At 48.4% G+C, this 18,816-nt stretch overlaps 2 protein-coding genes across 2 annotated transcripts; one reads left to right on the top strand and one right to left on the bottom strand.

Annotated features, from left to right (window-relative positions):
* Positions 1 to 1,865: 1,865 nt before the first annotated feature.
* RPS18 (ribosomal protein S18) lies at positions 1,866 to 5,937 on the bottom strand. The gene is made up of 6 exons (XM_069985444.1): positions 5,858 to 5,937; positions 5,169 to 5,267; positions 4,617 to 4,703; positions 4,435 to 4,536; positions 3,908 to 3,999; positions 1,866 to 1,993 (listed from the first exon to the last, which is right to left on the bottom strand). Exons 1-6 carry the CDS (start codon positions 5,858 to 5,860, stop codon positions 1,918 to 1,920), a joined length of 459 nt encoding a protein of 152 aa, XP_069841545.1. The 5' UTR covers positions 5,861 to 5,937; the 3' UTR covers positions 1,866 to 1,917.
* A 22-nt stretch (positions 5,938 to 5,959) lies between these two features.
* Positions 5,960 to 17,352, top strand: VPS52 (VPS52 subunit of GARP complex). Its single transcript, XM_069985443.1, has 20 exons — positions 5,960 to 6,059; positions 6,799 to 6,871; positions 7,674 to 7,726; positions 8,514 to 8,589; positions 8,669 to 8,736; positions 8,889 to 9,064; positions 11,095 to 11,245; positions 11,504 to 11,604; positions 11,874 to 12,006; positions 12,807 to 12,864; positions 13,622 to 13,755; positions 13,998 to 14,153; positions 14,236 to 14,354; positions 14,715 to 14,838; positions 15,189 to 15,284; positions 15,376 to 15,483; positions 15,574 to 15,639; positions 15,712 to 15,823; positions 15,898 to 16,016; positions 17,083 to 17,352. The coding sequence occupies exons 1-20, from the start codon at positions 6,051 to 6,053 to the stop codon at positions 17,227 to 17,229; spliced, it is 2,079 nt and encodes a 692-aa protein (XP_069841544.1). The 5' UTR covers positions 5,960 to 6,050; the 3' UTR covers positions 17,230 to 17,352.
* Positions 17,353 to 18,816: the final 1,464 nt, after the last annotated feature.

Genomic DNA, 18,816 nt, shown 5'->3' on the forward strand with positions numbered 1-18,816 from the left:
TGTCTAGCAACTTCCTTATTGTAAAATGTGTCCTGGTACTTTTCTAAAAAAAAAAAAATACACAATCATATTGGTAAACAAAAGAAAACAGTTTCATTAAAAAAATCAAATTCCTTTTTTTAACCACATCCTCCAGTCCAAATCTAAGATGGAATCCTGGGAAACATCCAGCAGAGACTATCTGTAACTTGCTGTATGGTCCCTGGTTCCCGAGACTCAGGTGTTGATCTTGGTTCAGCACCCAGGGTCTCCTGCTGTATCGGGATCCAGCATCATCGGCATACGATTGAGTGGTCTGACATGCAGTCTATCCCCTCTGTGGTTGTGTCCCAGGCCAGGGTCATACTGGGAAGACTTGGCTCTTCCAATCACTTAACAGAACAACCCTTTACTACCCTTACTGGAGCTCCATACACAGTAGGGATGACTGATTTTGTGTTACATACATCTGGCGGGGTGATAAAAGTAAGGCGGAAAATGTGAGCAGCAGAAAGTCTCTGGGCAGAATTATGCAGAGAACCATTGTGGCTAGAATAAGTCAGTATGGTGGTCAGGGCTGAATGAAGGACAGGAGAAATAACTCCAGGAGACACCCACTGCAGTCACTGAATGTAACTGCACTGTGATCCTTTACATGGCGTGTAGAGCTCCTAAGTACCTACCACTATATGGGTCTCTGTATGGAGGTTAATAATAGTCCATGCATAGTGAGTTTTATTACTGTGTTTAGTCACACTGCAGTAATATTTAGACATTTTATAGTGGTAATGGAACTTGTTAATTATATTGTTTAGTAACAGTAAAGTGTAGCATTGTTGTGGTAAAGTAGTATATATAAGTTTTGGTATAGGAGATTAAAGGAGTTATCCAGATTTACAAAAACATGGCCACTTTTCCCCCCTACTGTTGTCTTCAGTTCAGGTGATGTTTGCAATTAAGCTCCATTTACTTCAATGGAACCAAGTTTCAAAACCGCACCCAAACTGGAGACTAGAGGGGGGAAAGTGGCCATGTTTTTGTGGCGCTGGATAACCCCTTTAATATACCCCAATGCACCAAATACTTTAAAAATAAAAACTTTTGCATCAGGTAAATGAGGATTCATAGGAACACTCCCAGCAAACTACTAGTATAAAGGGTCCATTTACACAAAAATATTAATCTGGTATATTTGAAGCCAAAGCCAGAAAGACTAAACAGATAAGGTCATACAAGGTCATACAGGAAAGCCTGAGATTTCTTTTAAAACCCATTCCTGGCTTTGGCTTCAAATCTTTGGCAGATAATCTATGTAAATGGACCCTAAGAGCCAGCAATAAGGATTACATCAGGTATGTGTTCAATAAGAGTTATTGGCAGCAGTGGTAAAGTAACGGTAGATATGACCTGTGCTGATCACAGCAGGGCTCCTAAAGATCTATAGGGGCGACACCACAAGGGCCAATAGCTGCCACATTGTATTGGTGTCACTGACAGGTCACATGGTTTCACCTACAGATGAGAGAATTACCACCTCAGCAATCTGCTTATCAGACGGCTGCTTTTGAAGTCTGTGCTGCTCCACCTAGAAAAGCTGGATCCAGTCCTAAGGAACTTCTCACAGGACTGATCCAGCTTTTACAGAAACAAAGACAGCACAGACTTCAGAGGCAGCCGGCAGATTGCAGAGCTAACAAAGCGCTTTGTTTGTACAATAAGATTTGCTAATCTCTAGCTTCACCCTAAGCCCCGGTTTATACACCCATTCTGGAAACTCCTGTAGGTTTCTTCACAGAAAACTGACATGATATCTGCAGCTCTATTACACAGTGATCTCCAGGAGACAGATCTCCACCCCCCAGGATGTTGTACAGTAATGGAGAGAATTTTTTTTTTTTTTTTACAGAACTTTATTGACAAATCACACAGGCAGTCCGGTTACTTCTTCTTGGACACACCAACTGTGCGTCCACGGCGTCCGGTGGTCTTTGTGTGCTGTCCTCTCACACGTAGACTGTAAGGAGAGAGCAGATCACGAGTCACTAGGTAATACAAGTCCGTATACACATCACTATTGATAAATAGCAGGAGCGGCCAGAGTACCTACTAAACCTCTCAGTATATAGGTCTCCATCAGTACCATCACCTTGGATACAGTAGGTTAGGATGGCTCCACATTAGCTGGGCACAGTGCAATGCCAATAGAAAACCTGATAAGAAGCCATTGCTTCTGGTACGACCCATGACCCTGCACAGAGGTCAGCAGGGACATGCTGAGGTCCCAGCCCATTATGGCCGACACCATGACCAGATATTAGGGGCAGCAATACAAGGTGATCAGCAACAAGCCCTGCTCCTTGGACATCACACCCGATCAGCAGCATGTCACATGACTACACAGTAATGTATTACTGCAGGGGACGGTCATAGAACGCAGGAGCACTTTCAGCATTACAAGCTACAAGAGGCCTGAAGCGGGGTGCTAGAACTCCCAGCATGCTACTGCAGGTGTACTCTGCAAAAGATGAAAGACCACTGGCCTAAACCGAGGGCTGGAGGATACAGGAGCAGAAAGCTCGCTAGGTTATATGCAGTTAGTGCTGTGAATACCTTGTAGGATGCAATATTAGACCGGACACCAGCAGCGTTCTTACAGATCACACTATAGATCCTATCCTCATCCCAGTTACCATTCTCGGAGCCCGGCCCTGCTGTGCAGAACTGAGGGGCCGTGTTGGGATGAGGGACACAGTCTCCCATCATGGCTGGTAACAGGCTGAGCAAGAAATTCCTTGTGCAACCACCACCCCCTTAGCAGTGCTGCACAGGGCAATAAGGATCGGGAAGTCACCACAGGGGAGCGAGCGAGGAAGGTGAAAATTCAGATCTGCAGTGGTGTGCGGTACCATGCATATTACATGTTGCAGACAAGACTGAGGAGCAATGTGATTCCTGGATCTATAGCGTCTCAACACTGAAGGGTGAATGGCACAGACAGCAAAACCGGGGAAATTCTTAATATGGCTGCAGCACAACTGATCTGATGTATTCCCATTATAATCTGTGCACTGAGCAAATGTGCTGCTAGAATGCTGAGCGATGCCCAGTAATAATGGCACCTAGAGCCTGTAATACAAATATATAATAAATCATAAGCCGACCTCAGGGGCATTACAGAACAAACCATAACACTTATCTGTGCCACCAACACAGCAAGGCTGCGCTTCAAGGGAATCTGTCATGAGGTTTATTCCGCCCTAAATGAGAGCAACAAACTGGTGACAAATGCTGAACAGATCGGTGTATTACTTATAATTCTGTTCAGACGTTCTAATATGCAGGAGAATGGGATTCTTGCCGCACCCCACCCCCAGCTGCTGCCTATACACAGCATGGATAGTTAACTGCCAATCAGCAGCTGGTGGGTGGAGTTTTCTGCTTCTCATGAATATCCAGGACTACTGAGCTCATGCACATAGAGGACTACTTATTGTCCATGTTATTCTGGATCAGCTGCACAAAATGTTATAAGTTATCCATAACGCTGTTCAGCTTCTGTCACTAGTTTATGCTACCTTGATATAGGACGCCATAAACCTGCTGTCTTTTAAAAGGGAATCTCTCCATCACACAAAGTCATCATCTATAGTCCTCATTCCATCAGATCTGTCACCATTTTCTAATATATGTCAAGTCCAAGACCGTACCCGAACCAAGCGACAGACACAGTAAGCTGCCAGGATTTAGGAGGCCCAGCTTCAAAGACAGAACAACAGAGTCCCAGACTAGACCAATATGCTGAAAGAGAAGCCTCCAACACTGGACTCCGATCACTAGCCAGACTTTATACTGTACAGAAAGCAGCCGCAGCCATGCACAGGAGCGGGAGCAACAACTGCAGCCATGCACAGGAGCGGGAGACACTCACCCCCAGAAGTGACGCAGGCCTCTGTGTGCCTTGATCTTCTTCAGCCTCTCCAGATCTTCACGGAGTTTGTTGTCTAGACCGTTAGCCAGAACCTGCGGGAACAGGGAAGTCAGTGCCGTCTTTACCAGATTACCCATCATACCCTGCAGATACCCATCCTGGGGCGAGCTGAGATCAGGGAAGTGGTACCTCTCTAGGCATAAAGCTCAACACCTGATGTGAGGGAGCCATCATGTCTGAGGGCTGATACTGGGACACCGTGACTGGTACCATCAGGGTCACATCCAGCCCCTCAGACTCCCACAATATAAATGCATTCTATCCCCTAGGAGACCTGTGACGCCTATCCTGACTTATCCAGGCTGCAGACTAAAGCAATCAACAGCCGAGCAATCAGGTTCATTATTATAAGCCTAGTGACAACAAGAAATTATTGGGAACTCAGACAATGGGTGACAACCCACTGACCAGCATCACATCTATGGGTAGGCTCACAGACCCCAGCACTTGCCCCCGCGGCTACCCACCTGGCTGTATTTCCCATCCTTGATGTCTTTCTGTCTGTTCAGGAACCAGTCGGGGATCTTGTACTGACGAGGATTCTGCATAATTGTCACCACGCGCTCAACCTGTCGAGACCGAAGGGTTAAATCAGAGATCGAGAGAGCATATATACATATACACCAAGACCCCCAGGAGGGGCACCCACCTCATCCTCAGTCAGCTCTCCTGCACGCTTTGTCAGGTCAATGTCAGCCTTACGCAGGACCACGTGGGCATAGCGCCGTCCGACACCCTGCAAAACACCAACGTTACAAATCACATGGAACTAAAACTCCCAGCATGCCATGAGTTAGGGGTCATTTACCAAATATTTTCTCTTTCAAATCAATTGGTGCCAGAGATTTGTAATTTAATATTAAAAAAAGCTCAATTCTTACAGTACTTATCAGCTGCTGTATGTCCTGCAGGAAGTGGTGTATTATTTCCAGTCTGGAGAGCAGGAGAGGTTTTCTATGTGGATTTGCTCCTGCTCTGGACAGTTCCAAACATGGACAGAGGTGGCAGCAGAGAGCACTGTGTAAGACTGGAGAGAACACACCACTTCCTGCAGGGCATACAGCAGCTGATAAGTACTGGGAAAACAAGCTTTTTTAATAAGTCAATTACAAGTCTCTGCCACTGACTGGGACCAGTTGATTTGAACAACTTTAAGGACTACCCCTTTAATGGCACAGCAGTGGAAGTGATCGGCACTCACCTTAATGGCGGTGATGGCGAAGGCGATCTTCCTGCGCCCATCAATGTTGGTGTTCAGGACACGCAGAATGTGCTGAAACTTCTCGGGGATTACCAGCGACTGGAGAGAGAGGAGGGGGGAGATATACTGGTTACATCCTATACTGTATAGACAGGAGCTCTGCTTGCTGTCAGTGAACAGGCACATCACACTGCAGACAGGTTTCTATTCACCGACAGCAGAGATGACAATATACTCAGGGCAATAAATAAAGTAATGGCTGCCTGTATAGCACTATCCATCCTGCCACTAGGGGGCGCACTACAGCCAGTGCAGGGATACAGGCTACAGAAGGTCCCTCACTACCATACACATTACTGAGGTCAGGGAGAAAGCCTCAGACTGCTGCAGAACTACAACTACCATCATGCCTGGACAAAGCTTTAGCTGTCCAGGCATGATGGGACTTGTAGTTCCACAACAGGTGGAGGGCTATACATATATACACTCACACTGCAGCCGCCTATAGGAGACACACAGGAATCTGTCACCATCACGGAGGGGGCGCCACCACAAATACCCCCCTCAAACCCTCCAGGAGACCCCCACACACAGAGGCGACCCCCCGCCGCAGCCGCCCGGGCCTCCCCCGCCCTAGATGGCACCGGATTGCCGGCATCCCCCGTCCCCTAACCCGCTATTACACTCACCATGGCGGCGGCAGCAGGGAAAGAGAGAAAAAGGAAGTGACGCGCCTCTTCTTTTATAAGGAGCCGGCCCCTCTACGTCACTTCCGGGTTAGGTAACCTCGCACAGCTTTCTGGGGATTGTAGTCTGGAACCCGGAAGCAGAACCGGAAGTTGAGCTTGTGTTCTGTTTTGGGGGAATCCTGAGCTCCCAGAGATGGCTGAGGTGAGATGGAGGGTGATGCGGGGGGGATAGATGGTTCTATTCACTGCCTGCTGCTATGGATGATGGATCCTTGTCCATGAGCAGCTCAATACTACAGCAGTGTTTCCCAGCTGTCAGGGCATGCTGGGAGTTGTAGTTTTACAACAGCTGGGAAGCACTGATGTAGTATTGGGTGTCTGTGGTGTCTCTTGTTGGGGAAGGCTGTCAGGGCATGCTGGGAGTTGTAGTTTCACAACAGCTGGGAAGCACCGCTGTAGTATTGGGTGTCTGTGGTGTTATGTTGGGGAAGGCTGTCAGGGCATGCTGGGAGTTGTAGTTTTGGAGCCATAGGTTGGCAAACACAGACAGGTGCAGTGGAACTACAAGTCCCATCACTCCTTGCAGTTTAGGAGATTTAAAGGGTTTTCAGGATCTCTACTTGCTGTCATTCAATAGAAATATATATATGCCGGGACGGGTGTGGGGCGTATTACAGAGCCGTTATCAGGGCTATTACGTATACCGTCACATGACCAAGACCGTCACATGACCAGTACAGGTTTCTTCCACTGGGAGTAAACAATGAATGACAGCAAGCAGAGGTCCTGAAAACCTTTCATTACTACACCCCCTGACACTGGAGTGTATACAGTATATACCACACACCCCCTCCCTGCTTCAGGTGACGGTATAGAGATGTCCCTGTTACACTGTGCAGGACCCTCTGCTGTGTTACTGATCTCTGATCATCTTATTGCAGATGGAGGAATTGACCCTTAACCTCGGGGATCTGGACCTGACCTCTGATGACATCACCCTGGACACCGTCAGCAGTGAGTATCTGAGTATCTGACCGCTGCGTCTCCATCTTTTCTTTCCTCTACATGTCCCGGCCCAACGCCCCATCTGGCCTGCAAGACCTCACTATAACTGGAGAACAGTGACGGGGGCCCCGGTGATCACAATACATGGGGGGCCCCCTGGTGATCACAATACATGGGGGCCCCCTGGTGATCACAATACATGGGGGGCCCCCTGGTGATCACAATACATGGGGGGCCCCCTGGTGATCACAATACATGGGGGCCCCCTGGTAATCACAATACATGGGGCCCCAGTGATCACAATACATGGGGGGCCCCCTGGTGATCACAATACATGGGGGGCCCCCTGGTAATCACATTACATGGGGCCCCAATGATCATAAAACATGGGGGGCCCCCTGGTGATCACAATACATGGGGGGTCCCGGTGATCACAATACATGGGGGGCCCCCTGGTGATCACAATACATGGAGCCCATTGATGAGCACAATTCATGGGGCCCCAGTGATCACAATACATGGGGGGCCCCCTGGTAATCACAATACATGGGGCCCCAGTGATCAGAGTGTTGTCTTTGCTCTGAGAACCATAAAGCTCTGGGTGCCGGTGTAGCTGATGATGATGATGATGATGATGGATGTGTCCACCGTGGTTGTAGTGATCTATAAACTCCAGAACATCACCAGTCTGACCAGTGGCTGTGCCCCCTCTCTCTGGTGTCCTGTGGGAGCCGGTGGGAGCAGGGCCCGGTGTGGCCGCCATCTATTTACCCTTCATTTCTATCTCATCCATTACCTCCTCTCTTCTCAGTCCACATCCAGGAGAACCTGGAGGACGCCCTGGTCCAGGAAGCCCTGAAGACGGTGAGTGCTATGGAGATTGGGGGCTGTACATGAGACCGGGGGGAGGGGGGCCGGTACAAGAGGGTGGGTGGTGGGGTGTGACGGGTGTACATGAGGCCAGGGTGGCGGGCGATGGATGTACATGAGACCATGAGACCCGGGGGGAGGGCCTGCACAAGAGGGTGGGTGGTGGGGTGTGACGGGTGTACATGAGGCCGGGGGGGGGGAGGGGGCGATGAATGTACATGAGGCCGAGGGGGGGGGGGGGGGCCTGCACAAGAGGGTGGGTGGTGGGGTGTGACGGGTGTACATGAGGCCAGGGTGGCGGGCGATGGATGTACATGAGGCCAGGGTAGGGGGGCGATGGATGTACATGAGACCCGGGGGGAGGGGGGCCGGTACAAGAGGGTGGGTGGTAGGGTGTGACGGGTGTACATGAGGCTGGGGGGGGGGGGGGGGGGTAGGGGGCGATGGATGTACATGAGGCCGAGGGGGGTGATGAATGTACATGAGGCCGAGGGGGGGGGGGGCCTGCACAAGAGGGTGGGTGGTGGGGTGTGACGGGTGTACATGAGGCACATGGACAGTACATGAGGCGGTGGGGGGGGGGGATGGGTGTACACGAGGCACATGGACTGTACATGAGGCCTGGGGGTGGAAGGGGGGGTAGATGCCTGTAGTCCTGCTGTGTTATATAAGCAGGGGGATCCAGGTGCACAGTGTACATGATTATATTCTGTGATTTCTCTCTCCTCATCCCTGCGTTCCGTCCTCTATCGTCCTCCATCCTTCCGCCCGCTCCTCGCAGGGTGTGGACCTCCGGCAGTATTCTAAGCAGGTGGAGATGGAGCTGCAGCAGATAGAACACGTGTCCATCAGAGACTGTATCCTTTCCGCGCCCGCCGCCATGTCCTCCCTGTCTCTTCTATCTCTCTGGGGCCTTTTTCCTCAGCCTGTTCATAGATATAGAGCAGAGTCAGAACATCGCCTCCCTCCATAACCAGATCATCGCCTGTGACGCCATCCTAGAGGTGAGAGGCCCCGCTCTATAACCTGTCTGTGCTGAGATCACTGAGGCTGCACCGCTGAGGCTGCATCACTGAGGCTGCACCACTGAGGCTGATGATAGACACCTGCATCCACATCACATCCTTCCTCCTGTAACTGCGGTTGTCTCTTACAGAGGATGGGGCTCATGCTGGGCGGCTTCCAGTCCGACCTCAGCTCCATCAGCTCCGAGATCCAGTCCTTACAGGAGATGTCACTGGCCATGAACATCAAGCTGAAGAACCGCCAGACGGTGAGGAGTGAGCTGAGCGAGCTGGTGGACGAGCTGATCATTCCCAACACTATGATAAGGTACATGCAGGGGAGATGGTGTGCAGCTATGCAGAGATGCCTGGTCACAGTGCACACAGCACATGGCAGCTGACACACCTGTGGGCACCCATAGATTGCCGAGCACACAGAGACACTCTAAGGAACCCATAGATCAGAGAGCACCCACAGACACCCTTAAAGGGGTTCTCCAATGTTTTCTTTTAACCCATAGCTGCACCAGGACATTACTGTATGCCCTGGTGCCGCTATGGGAGTTCAGAGGGGGGTCGTGCGGCGACCCCGCTCTAAACTGCCACGAACCCGAGTGCTATATGCAGCCTGGGACCCCGGCTACTAATTATGTGTTTCGATGCAGCTGTCAAAGTTGACAGCTGCATCTAAATACTTGAAGAAATAAATGATTATCTTTAGTCCTCGAGACCTCACCATCCCTATCCTCTAATTACTGGTAAACTGACTACAGTTATAACAATTTAATCATGTTAAAATATATTAAAAAACCATACAATAGTCAAAGAAATATTATCATAGAACATTAAACAATATACATGTGGGTTAAAAATAGTGAAGTTAGGTAAAATCACAAAGTCTCTCTATGATGTATTGTATCATTGGATGCCGGCCGATAGCGATAATGTGTTAGTGGTTCACTGATTCCAATGTACTTTTTACCCAAGCAGCTTTAGACTATGCCTCGGGCTTATGGACTTGTAGTCCTTAGTTGGTTAAGATTGGACTTGTAGTCCTACTGAGTGTACAATTGTCCTCGGACTATTAGTCCTTCCCGATGTTCAGTACTGTTTCATTAGATCCCTCCCCGCAGATATCTCCCAATTTGGAGAGACAAAGATCTAGTGACAGTATATTGGTACTCAGTGATACTTGCAAGTAAAATCAGCGTTCGCTGGTTAAAAAACAATGTAGCGGTAATACCGCTTCTCACCCGTCCCGAGTCGTTGTCTCCCTTTTCCCTGGCTGTAGCTCAGCGGCCGATCGAGGGATCCTGTAGCGCGTCCTCGTGGTTCTGAGGATCTGTTCGCGCGCGGTGTCGCAGCCTCGATATCATCCCAGGTGACTCCGTCCGGGACAGGGTGATAGAAGTGATGATGCTTGAACAAATGGCCAGTTGCAAATCTCATTTGGGGCACCCCCCAGAGAAATCATGCGATCCAGGATACAGTTTCAATAGAAATGAATTATTTTTAAAATGATTATTTTTAAAAAAATTATGAAAAATTAATCAAAGTTGCGGTGACTAATCCTATAGGGTATTAGTCCGCCAGTGTCACTTGCCAAACGCGTTTCAGGGTTCTCAAGATTAACCCTTTCCTCAGTGGCGATTAAATCAGTCAGACTGATCAACTAAATCAACTGGTGTCAGAAATTTATATATATTTGTAAATTACTTTTAATTAAAAATCTTGAGCCTTCCAGTTCCTATCAGCTGCTGTATGTCCTGCAGGAAGTGGTGTATTATTTCCAGTCTGCTCAGTACCTATAGACACCCATTAATTGCACAGTACCCATAGATATCCATAGATTGCACAGTACCCACAGACGCTCATAGATTGCACAGTACCCATAGACGCCCATAGATTGCACAGTACCCATAAATGCCTATGGATTGCACAGTACCCATAGATGCCTATGGATTGCACAGTACCCATAGATGCCTATGGATTGAACAGTACGCATAGACGCCCATAAATTACACAGTACCCATAGACGCCCATAGATTGCACAGTACCCATAGACGCCCATAGATTGCACAGTACCCATAGACGCCCATAAATTACACAGTACCCATAGACGCCCATAGATTGCACAGTACCAATAGACGCACATGGATTGAGCAGTACCCATAGACGCCCATAGATTGCACAGTACCCATAGACGCCTACGAATTACACAGTACCCATAGACGCCCATGGATTGCACAGTACCCATAGACGCCTACGAATTACACCGTACCCATAGACACCCATAGATTGCACAGTACCCATAGACACCCATAGACATGTGATATCACCCACGGTCCTGTGTTGCAGCGTCATCCTGGACGTCGCGGTCACAGAGCAGCAGTTTGTGGAGCAGCTACAGGAGCTGAATAATAAGATAAACTACGTGAAGGAACAAGCGTTCAGGGACACCCAGGCCTGCGGGGACGTACAGGACACTCTGCACAAGCTGAAGATAAAGGTGTGTACCCGTCTCCTCCATCCTGGGATATAACAGGACACGTGTACTGGGCAGGATATACGCTGTAACTGTGGACACGTCCTGTATTGGGGAACATGGAGGTAATATAAGGGGGCGACCCAATCTGGGTCCTGTCTGTGGATTGCAGTGAGCATGCAAAATGGCCGCTCTACTGGTATAGACACAGAGGTCACTGTATATCTGCCCTATGGCTCTGTATAATCCTCCCAGTTATAATGTTATTGATCTGGATTTCAGGCCGTAGCCAAAGTCCGGGAGTTCATTCTGCAAAAGATCTACTCCTTCCGGAAACCTATGACCAATTACCAGATCCCCCAGAATGCACTGCTGAAATACAGGTGAGTATATGGCCACCCACAGTGTTGTGTGATATATATACAGGGCTTATGTCTATTCTTAAGGGGTGGGGAACCTTGGCTGTCCAGCAGTTGCAAAACTACAACTCCCATCATGCCTAGACAGCTAAAGCTTTGGCTTTAGGCATGATGGGAGTTGTAGTTTTGCAACAGCTGGACAGCCAAGGTTCCCTCCCCCATCCAGTATAGTGCAGGGACAGGTCTGCTGGTCCATATATACCATATACTGATTGTTCCTCGTCTCTCTGAAGGTTCTTCTACCAATTCCTCCTGGGGAACGAGAGATCTGTGGCTCAGGAAATCCAGGACGAGTATGTGGAGACCATGAGCAAAGTCTACCTGTCCTACTTCAAGTCTTATACCAGCCGCCTTATGAAAGTGCAGGTGAGGATGGAGGAAGCGGAGACATGACAGCAAGACGGCCGCAGAATAGTGAGATGTTACTCATAGCTTTAAGGAGAGTACACCCCCATCTCTGCAGTACTGCGCTATAGTCTATGCATGGCGTCATACTTTCCCTCCAGTGCATCATGTGACCCCAGTTATGTGCAGGAAAATGTACTATATTGATTGGTGGACTTTGTAGGATGATGGATAGTGCTGTCACATAATCTGCATAGGTCATGTGACTTAGGACGCGTAAGGTCCGGTAAGGCTAGGTTCACACTGCGTTTTCAGCATCCGTTTAACGCATCCGTTTTTTGCAAAAAACGCATGAAAAACGGATTGCAAAAAACGGATTCATTTGTGTGCATCCGTTTTTCCATTGACTTCCATTATAAAAAAAAACGGATCCGTTTTTTTTGGCGGACCAAAACGGACCAAAAAACGTTGCTGACCCTATTTTTGTGGACGTTAAAAAAAACGGATCCGTTAAACGGATGCTGAAAACGCAATGTGAACCTAGCCTAACCCTGTTGCTAAACGGTTGCTGGAAGCCATAAAGATGTCATGTGACACCATGTTTTACCTCATTTACTTTTTCAGTAGACGCATTGTCCTGGATCTATCTATGATCTATCCCATGTGGCACCAGCATAATAGAGGCGTGTGAGCGGTGTTATTAGGGATGTGTCCTGTAGGATTACATACAGTGCTGCTGTGTTGTACGGTGATTGCGGAATAATGTCTTTTTCCTCCTCCTCCTCTCATGGGGTCTCACTCTCATTTTTATTTGATTTCAGTACGAGGAAGTGGCAGAGAAAGACGACCTGATGGGCATAGAGGACACTGCCAAAAAAGATATCCTGAGCCATGTTACCTGACCTGTGCCCCCCCATGCTGACCTATGTCCCCTCCGTCCTGACCTGTGTCCCCTCCATCCTGACCTGTGCCCCCCCATGCTGACCTGTGTCCCCTCCGTCCTGACCTGTGTCCCCTCCATTCTGACCTGTGCCCCCCCATGCTGACCTCTGTCCCCTCCATCCTGACCTGTGTCCCCCCATGCTGATCTGTGTCCCCTCCATCCTGACCTGTGTCCCCTCCATCCTGACCTGTGCCCCCCCATGCTGACCTGTGTCCCCTCTGTCCTGACCTGTGCCCCCCCATGCTGACCTGTGTCCCCTCCGTCCTGACCTGTGTCCCCCCATGCTGATCCCTGTCCCTCCGTCCTGACCTGTGTCCCCTCCATCCTCACCTGTGTCCCCTCCATCCTCACCTGTGTCCCCTCCATCCTTACCTGTGCCCCCCCCACCATCCTGCCTTTGTGTCCCCTCACCCTTACCAGTGTCCCCTTATCCTGATCCTGGTACCCCATGCTTAACCTTGTCCCCCCTGATCTTCACCCCCTTATTCTGATCCCTGCCTCCCCATGACCATCCTCTGCTGCCTCAGTAGCTCTCCGACGTCCTCCATATTGGCTTCTCCCGTTCATCACCTTCCCTCTCTTGTGTTGTTTCCCATCCTCTCTGTCATGTCTTCCCTGTGGGATCACCGCTCCTATCATCGCTGCTATCAGCCATACTGAGGCGTCCATCTATTTTCCTTAACTCTGAGACACGCTTCTTCTCGAAACCGGCTTTACGGAACAAGAACACAGTGTTCACCGTCGGAAACAGGGCGGCCATCATAAGTCCAACCGAGCTGGAGGGTCCGATCATTGTGCCGCACACAGCGCAGCGGAGCGACGTCCGGGTAAGTGAAGAGGTCAAAGGTTATAGGTCAGAGGTAGTGGTGACAGCATGGTCCTAGACATCTGAAATCTGCCATCAGCTCAGTAGGAACACGCTGGATTGGTTTCCATGTGATAATTGGTGAAACACGTGAGGGATTGAGAGGTCTGTGTGGCGGTCTATGACTACTATATGCAGAGAGGGGGCGGTATATATGGCGCTGTGTTACTGTGACGCCACCTTCACCCCATTTTCTCTCTCCAGTACCCGTTTGAGTCTCTGTTCCGCAGTCAGCACTACGCCCTCCTGGACAACAGCTGCCGAGAGTTCCTCTTCTTGTCCGACTTCTTCCTGGTGAGCGGCACAGCAGCACAGGAGTTATTCAATGCGGTGATGGGCCGGAGTCTGTCCATGTTCCTGGTGAGTTGATGGAGCCCCCCACATGTGATCAGGGTAGATATCTGTGAGGCTAATACACAAACCTCTCTTTCTCTGTATACAGAAGCACATTGACTCCTATGTCTCTGACTGCTACGACAGCATCGCCATCTTCCTGTGCATACACATTGTGCTCCGATTCAAGGGCATCGCTCAGAGGAGGGACATTCCCGCCATCGACAAGTGAGACTCATAGGGGGTATACAGGGACGGTATCAACATGTATCTAACAATTCCCCAACCTCCAGCTGTCCAGCTGTTGCAAAACTACAACCGCCATCATGCCCTGACAGCCTTCGGCCTTCGGCTGTCAGCCCATGATGGAGGTTGTAGTTTTGCAACAGCTGGAGAGCCACAGTTTGGGGTATACTGTTAATGCATGCAAGTTTTTGTTTAAGCAGCTTTAGTTATGCAGACCTATGTGTCTCCATGGGAACAGACTACAAACAGACCATATGCAGTCTGATCCTCCTTTTGATGGTAGAGAACGGAGCACTATAGATATAGTATATGCTGCTAGTAACTACTATTGTACCCTGACAGGTACTGGGACGCTCTGCTGGAGATGTTGTGGCCCCGTTTCCAGCATATATTAGAGCTGAATATACAGAGTATCCGGAACACGGACCCCCAGAGACTGGGGACTCTGGACACGAGACCACACTATGTAAGATCTTCTATTTTATATTATATGTAGGACATCACTGATCAAATGTAAAGGGGAAAGTGACAGAATAGTGAGTGCAGCTCTGGAGTATAATACAGGATGTAACTCAGGATCAGTAATGTAATGTATGTACACAGTGACCCCACCAACAGAATAGTGAGTGCAGCTCTGGAGTATATTACAGGATGTAACTCAGGATCAGTAATGTAATGTATGTACACAGTGACCCCACCAGCAGAACAGGGATTGCAGCTCTGCAGTATAATACAGAGAATTGTATATAACACTCTTAGGGGTGAACATATGGTTAATTCTGTGTATGTGACATGTTTTCTCTGTCTTGCTCACAGATAACCCGTCGTTACGCTGAGTTCTCGTCGGCCATTGTCAGCATAAACCAGACATTTCCAAACGAGAAGACGAACGTCCTCCTGGGTCAGCTGCAGGTACCTTCCTATAGGACGTGGGGGATATAGTAAAGGCCATATGTGAGAACGACACGTACACAACCTATTTTCCTTTTCTCCATCATTTCAGGTTGAGGTGGAGAATTTTGTCCTGCGGATGGCGGCCGAGTTCTCATCTCGTAAGGAGCAGCTCATCTTCCTGATAAATAACTACGATATGATGCTTAGCGTGCTGATGGTGAGTGCCGGGCGCCCCGATACCGCTCATCTCTCCATGACCCCCCCCCCCCCCAGCTCAGTCATCATTGTTCTTATTACTTATTTAAAGGAACGGGCGTCTTCTGACAGTAAAGAGGTGGAAAGTTTTCAGCAGCTTCTGTCCGCACGGACACAGGTCAGTAACTTTACAGCAGCAGCACTTTACTGTACTTTACTGCATTAGCCTGACTTCTCATCTCTAAATTAGGAGTTTATAGAAGAGATCCTGTCTCCGTCCTTCGGGGGAATGATTGCCTTTGTGAAAGAATCTGAAGCTCTTATAGAGAAGGGGCAGCAGGATCGGCTCCGGAGCGAGGAAGGTGGGTGACGCTGTGATGGCGACCATCTATAGGGGAGGGACTCTGCTCCTGACCGCTTTGCTTCCTTCTTTTAGCTCGTGTGGCTCTGCTGGTGCGCGGCTTCTCTTCTACATGGAAACAGGCGGTGGAGACGCTAAGTCAGGACGTCATGAGGTCATTCACCAACTTCAAAAACGGCACCAGCATAATACAGGTGAGAGCCCTGTATATCCTGTAGAGCTAATAGGATGGATATGATGATCAGTCAGTCCCTTTTTTCCTCCATTCAACCTAAACGTCATGATCCCAGCATAAAAAGCATCAACAGCAGGGGTAGGGAACCTTGGCTCTCCAGCTGTTGCAAAACTACAACTCCCATCATGCCTGGACAGCCAAAGCTTTAGCTTTGGCTGTCCAGGCATGATGGGAGTTGTAGTTTTGCAACAGCTGGAGAGCCAAGGTTCCCTACCCTTGATCTGAAGAAACAAGTGCAGCCATAGAATAGGTGTCTGCAACAGGTATAAATCATAGTACTGATCTGCATATATTTATCCCCTGAAATACTCTGTGCTGCTGACAGTGTTTTCATATTCAGGGAGGCAGGTTATTTCCTATTAAAGACAATTTATAGCAGAACACCTCTCAGAGTAGATGTAACCATTGGTGGAGAAATAGCAGCTCACATCTTAAACGTTTAAAGTGTACCTGTTGTTTTAATTTATTTTAATTTTTTTGCAGAAATCAATAGTCCAGGCGATTTTAGGAAACGTTGTAATTGGGTTTATTAGCTGAAAAATGCATTTTTATCATGAAAAAGCAGTTTGAAGCCCTTCCCCACGTCTTCATTGTTGTCTGTGGAGAGAGAAGAGGCACCAAAACAGGACAACAAAGAGTTAATTTACAGCTACATCACTGGGCTATCTCCTCTAAAGTCAGCACTGACCTCTCTGACCTCTGAATACCAGCTTTCACACAGGTCCCGCTGTGTAATCCTTTTTTTCTCTGCTGCCGACTAATCTCCTTTCTCCCCTCTCCATAGAACAGACAGGGGCACATCTGACGCAACAAGATGTGATTTCCTGATAATGAGCAGTGTATGAGAGAGGGGGGGAGGGACCTGGGAAAAGTCTTTTTGAATGCAGTTAATGGCATATTTGCCTAATAAACCCAATTACAAGGTTTCTTAAAATCACCTGGACTACTGATTTCTGCAAAAAAAACAAAACACGGCAGTGACATTTTAATACTTTGATTTTACCAATTCCGTTTCTCTCCTGCAGGGGGCGCTCACCCAGCTGATCCAGTACTATCACCGTTTCCATAAGATTCTCTCCCAGCCCCCGCTCAGAAATCTGCCGGTTTGCTCAGAACTGATCAATCTCCATCACCTGATGGTTGAGCTGAAGAAACACAAACCAAACTTCTGAGGAGGCCGGGATCTGGATTGTCACATACTGTATCATATGATCTACACTAACGTCTCGTGCAATGTCTTGTAATGTTCTTAATTTAAAATGGTAAATGTGTCTGTAATAAAGTGTAAGAAGTCAGTGCTCAGACTTGTCCATTGGTTACTTGTCAGAAGACTCAGCGCACGGACCTCCGCGGATCTCTAGCAGAAAGGGGCGGAGCTTCCCTGTTGAGCGCTTTGCCCTTTGTTGTTCCCATTGTCTCTGCTTTGATGAACGTTCACTTTATGGATTTATCAGAAACAAAGGGGCAGCACTGATCACATCTCCACCTTCGTTCTGGCGATATTGGGGGGGGGGGGGGGGGTCTCAGCTCTGTTAACCCCACTGATCAAAACTTATGTTAAAGGGAATGTGTCATCACAAAATGCCTTATTGTATAAATGTTTTTATGTTAAACATTTTTTTTTAAGAATTTTTGGTGACTTTGGAGATCTTGCAGTTTTCATTTTCACCACTGGGGATAAAACTAAGCGAAGACTTCCTGTTGTGTTAAGGTAGTGTCTAAAGATTTCATTGGCTGCTACACTCTGGGCTTCCTAGCAGCCAAAATTAGACCCTGCCAAACATTTAGTTTTAGGGTTGGGGGTCAGATTAGGGTTAGGTCCCACTGATTTCTCATGTTCTAACCCTCCCCACAGCCCCAACCCTAACCCTAGCCCTCCTGATTAGCACCAACCCTGAGGGTTAGGGTTGTTTGAGCAGGGGATAGTTAAGCAGTTTGGTAGTAACCCTAATCCGACCCCCAACCCTAACCGTTCGGATTAGGATCGGGGGTCCAGCAGGGTCTGATTTTGGCTGCTAGGAAGCAAGGAGTAGAGCAGCCAATTAAATTCGTCCAGGGCGGGGCTTGCCTAGAGAGGTCCCTTTATGGTATGGGATTTAGTCCCATTGTGATAAGAGGAGATTGCTGTAAAGTGATCTGTACAGCATTGCAGAGTCATGTGACACCAGTCGATAGAGGAGACCCTAGCAGCTCCCTGTGGAATGACCTTTACAAGGGTCACAGAGCACGCTCAGTAATGTCTCACATTCATCTCAAGGGGACAGGGTCTGGCTATTATCATCTATATCCACGAGTCTTGCTGTAAAGCATGTCACTAAATGCTGTTAAAAACAGCCCAGGCAATATGGCAGCCCCCATAATGTACAATACGTAAAATAAATAAAAATTAAAGTTCAACAATAGAAACATTAAAATAAAAGAACAAGTTTTGGTATCTGACTCAGTAAAAGAAAATTTAGGTGACACATCCCCTTTAAGGTTTTTAAAACTAAGTAAGTAAGGTAAAAATAAAAAGACCCTGTAGACCAAAGGTATCAAACTCAGGCCCCCCAGTTGTTACAAAACTACAGCTCCCATCATGCCTAGACAGCTAAAGCTGGAGGGCCCGAGTGTTACCCCCCTGCTGTAGACACTGCTGTGGTGCTCACCACTCCAGTCTTTTCTATACTGGCACTTGTGTTTTTATCACAATTACAGCAGCCCCTCTATGCCAGGAGATATCGGAGGTAAATATGGTATTATATATAGGTTAGTCTTCC

Source organism: Dendropsophus ebraccatus, chromosome 10, assembly GCF_027789765.1.
Source record: "Dendropsophus ebraccatus isolate aDenEbr1 chromosome 10, aDenEbr1.pat, whole genome shotgun sequence".
NCBI lineage: Eukaryota > Metazoa > Chordata > Amphibia > Anura > Hylidae > Dendropsophus > Dendropsophus ebraccatus.